The sequence below is a fragment of the Pygoscelis adeliae genome, unplaced genomic scaffold, assembly GCF_000699105.1.
Source record: "Pygoscelis adeliae isolate BGI_AS28 unplaced genomic scaffold, ASM69910v1 Scaffold18, whole genome shotgun sequence".
Lineage (NCBI taxonomy): Eukaryota > Metazoa > Chordata > Aves > Sphenisciformes > Spheniscidae > Pygoscelis > Pygoscelis adeliae.
In genome coordinates, this window is record NW_008825558.1 from 163,339 (window position 1) to 167,498 (window position 4,160).

Here is a 4,160-nt window from a genome sequence, read left to right on the forward strand (position 1 = left end):
AAAGTAAGAAATTCAAAATTCAAAACTTAAATCCACATCGTCCTTGCCTCTATACTCGCTTTCAGCTCTTACACCACCTCTTTGTACTTAACCTTTTATTTCCCTACCACTAAACCTACAAGATTTAACATTCTTTTTAGATCTTCCCCCCCCCCTCCTATTTTTCTCTGATAAATCATTCTAAGGTAGTATGAATATAGTTATGGGGAAAGGGAGGCCTTACACATTTTGCACCCTAAATATTCCATTAGTTATCTTATATAAATTAGGCGTTTTAAATAACATATTCCAGAAAGCCAAGAAAGAAAAGTTAAGCTTATGTCCCTTTATCCATGTGTTGGTTGAAGCAATCTTAATGAAGGGATTCCTGGCCATGGAACTTCACTTCAGCTACACAATGGGAAAAAATGTTATTATTTACATACAGCAATCCCAATCCTGAAGCAGGAACCCACTGTGTCATATTTAGACAGGTAGAAAAGATCCGGAAAATTCCTTAGAAATCATGTTTAGAAAAGCACAAGACCAGAATGAAATAGGTAAATTATATGGACCATAAAAAAAAGGGGAGTTATCCCAGTCCTGGATGAACACTTGTCTCTACGATACTACACAGAAGTAAGTTGATTCCCATGACAAATAAACAAATTTCCCTTGCTAATTGCAGATAATATGGTCTCAGATTTGCTGAACGTTCCCTTCTGGCATCGGTGGTTTCCATCTTCACAATTCCTGGTACCTCCATCCAAAAGCATGTGTGGAAGGAGGATACATTTGAACCTTCAGTATTAAATAATACAGAATTTCTCTTTATTTTTAAAGGATCTTTTCTGCTTCATGCTTTAGGTCATATGACGTAAGTTTTCAGGCAAAACTAATTAATTTTAGTGAGAAGTGCTGCTCAGGAATTGATATAATTCCGTATTTACGAAGACAAAAGTTTGATTCCATATACACAAGAACAGTTTACTGCCCATGGTAAAAATGTGTGCCTTGAAATAAATCCATTTCACAGACCTAAGCAGCAGTAAATATCATTATGTTAAAGGAAAGCAGTAGATACTTCAAGAAATCCTACTACCATACAGAATTCACAAATCGGAGATTGACTTCATGGTAGCATGCAAAAGTAAGAACGTAACCTCTGGATGCGAAAATGAACTAAGGCAAATGGTATCTCTACAGATCTCTTTGAAGTGGTTTCCAATAGCAGTTTAACACCTACAAGCCACAGTCCAGGAAGCTGAACACCTTCACTATCACAACAGAAAGCTAAAACTCTATTCTAATGCGGGTATGAATCACTGAACTTCTGCGAGTATCAAGAAATTGTATTTCTTAAGTGTTATACTATTGCTACAAAATATCTTTTTCCTCACACAGCTTGATGTTTTTGAAGGCTATTTATCCTCATCATTTATTTAAAAATAGAATTTCCATGTTCTTCAGTCTGTACATTTTTACAATTTACAAATTAAGTAATTTCTCCTGGCCAGCTGCCTTTACAAATATCTTGCCATGTGAAAACTTACATGTTTCATCCTCCGACATTCCGGTTCAGCCAAAGAATGAAAATAAAGCTGCAAAATTAAGGTCTATTAAATTATCTATTTATTAGCTACTCTAGTATTTATGTTATGCATGCCAAAGAAAATGCTTAGTGTCAGAGCCAGCCTTAAACAAAGTTGCTTGCCTCCAAGCAACGTTAATGAGCATCTTAAAATATTTTTATTGAGTATTAAAAATACAGTTCACCAGTGCTCTACAACCTCAGAATCCAAGTAACTATCTATCTACAGCCTCCATCTCCTACTGCATGCCCCATGCTTACCCAAGCCATATGTCGATCCTTCGACCCCAGTGACTCCAACCTCCCAATCCATACCAGCTCTCCAAACCGAGGCCCCTGCACTGCTGACCATCCCTACCTTCCTACAGCATTCCCACATTCCCAATCCTAGACACCATGACCCCACCTCCAAAATACTGAAGACTCCTCTCCTCTCACAGAATCATAGAATCATTTAGGATCCCACTTTTCCTCACAAAATAATGGCATGCCCTGCAATAGTCCAAAGCGCAGCCCAGGATAAAACAAAGCAGACGTAGGAACTGCAACATCACGTAAGAGCAATATAATGCAGATTGGCTGCTCCGGGTACGGGCCTCTGCAGGGGGCAATTGCTGCAGTGCAGCTAAAACTCAGTAAAAAGTGGGGAAGGAGGAGCAGTGGGAATGGACCAAGTCATGGGACCCCAAGCAACCACTTCAGATGCTTGCGCTTAAGGCTGGCCACATCTAGGATTTAAAACAGGCAAAGCTGGAACTTGAACTACATGGAAGTTTGTTTTTCTGCAACCTACAGCTGTAGCTCTTACAACACTTGTTTAAAAGTTAAATCTTTTTATCAGTTCAGCAAACTTTGGTTCTGGAAAGAGAGAGCAGTCACTCAAGCGAATGGGTCAAGAGAACAGATTACTGGTGCATGACTCGAATCAAGAAATGTAAGGATTAAAGCTATGTTAGTACTACCTGTTCCAGGGGTGAGTTATGCTGCATGTATACAAAACACATATTACTTCAGGTGCAATAACTCTAATGCAAAATGTGTCTAAGTTGACATTGTTTAAGGAAATAAAACACTGCAAGTTTCTATTAATCCTTTTAAATCCTCTTGCTCGTCATTGGAATACTAATTAATTTAAATATTAGCTACAGCAAATGAGAATTTTAAAATAACATACTGTTAAAACAGCAAGCAGCAAACAGGACTAATATACCACCCACCTACAAACAAATTAAAGGAATAATAAATAAGCCTGCAGCAATATTTACTCATCATACTAGAAAGGTCTATCCACAGGTATGACACACAGTTCTCTCCCTCCCACTTTATTTTTTTTTTATTCTCAAAGAGTTTATCACACAAAGAATATCACAGTATGATGCAAGCCAAGGTATAGTCTGTAGTATGCCAGCAGCAATACACCTAACAAACATCAAGAGAAAAAATGTGTATCCCGATAGCAAAATTCACAGTATTGCATTACAACAGCCTTTTTTCCCTTTTTGGTTACTGAATATTATCTTCTGCTTGTAACAAAACCCAACTCACTACTGTTGAAAAAAGGCAGGCAGCTACCTAGTCATGTAACAGACACTGTAAAAGAGAGGAACGATGTTATTAAGTTGTTTGGACACATTTCAATGCCATACCAATTTCAGACTTACTGTATTCTTTATTCCCCTATAAATGTTCTTTAGGTTCTTTTCTAAAAAGGAAAGGTTTTATTTATGTTTGCTTATTTAAAAATAGATTCTCTATTTAATCTTTTAAATTATTTGTGCATGTGATTTCTCTTTACTAACCTTCAAATCAGCAGAGAGATCAAAAAGAAAGAATTAGTCATATAGCCTGATCTATTAGTGTTTGTCTATTGGTCTCATGTTGACAAACCAAGTAATTTTACAATTCTTTGCAGTACCTGTTTTTTCTTAAAACTCCAATTCTGCTGTTCCAGGAAAGTCTTTTATCTTCATAAAGAAGTTTCTAGCCAGCATGACTTATGAAGAAAGAGTGCAGGGGGGACAGAGGTCACTTGTGATACTACAAATCTAAGACAGAAAGATTTTTTTAACCCAGATGCATGAATTTTGAGGTGTCTGGTACATCATTATTAGCACTGCTGCTCAAACTTACGTTTGGTAACTAATATATCTACTAATTTAAGTACAGCTGAATTGGGACTCTACAATGGAAATATCCTATTAAGAGAATATCTTCGTTCTATAAGACACAGAAGCTGAACAGTTAGGCACAAATTCATCAGTTCATCAGTTCATCTAATCAGACTAGCATCTGGATTAAATGATGAACTCCTATGTTGCTGAAACCTCTAGGGCTACTAGAAATTTTACTATGTGATACGTGTTAAATTAATGTCTGACCTTGCCCAAAGTCTGTCTTTGTCAAGAAACACGCTCAGCACCTACTTAAGAGACTGACACAGAAGCTAACTCAGAACAACCCTGAGCTTGGCCTTCCCTCAAAGCTGCATCGGTTTTATGGGGACAAAAACACTAAAAAAGTTACTTAATTTCTAGATACCCAGAAGATAACCCACTGCTCCTGTATGATTCTAAAAAAGGTTTCTCCACGA

At 37.2% G+C, this 4,160-nt stretch overlaps 1 protein-coding gene across 1 annotated transcript in view; it reads right to left on the reverse strand.

Annotated features, from left to right (window-relative positions):
• The window catches only part of GPC5 (glypican 5), a 137,887-nt gene extending 136,336 nt beyond the window's left edge, over positions 1 to 1,551 (reverse strand). The window contains exon 1 of the mRNA XM_009332321.1: positions 1,533 to 1,551. Coding sequence (XP_009330596.1) covers positions 1,533 to 1,551 — 19 coding nt within the window. The remainder of the gene's footprint in view (positions 1 to 1,532) is intronic.
• Positions 1,552 to 4,160: the final 2,609 nt, after the last annotated feature.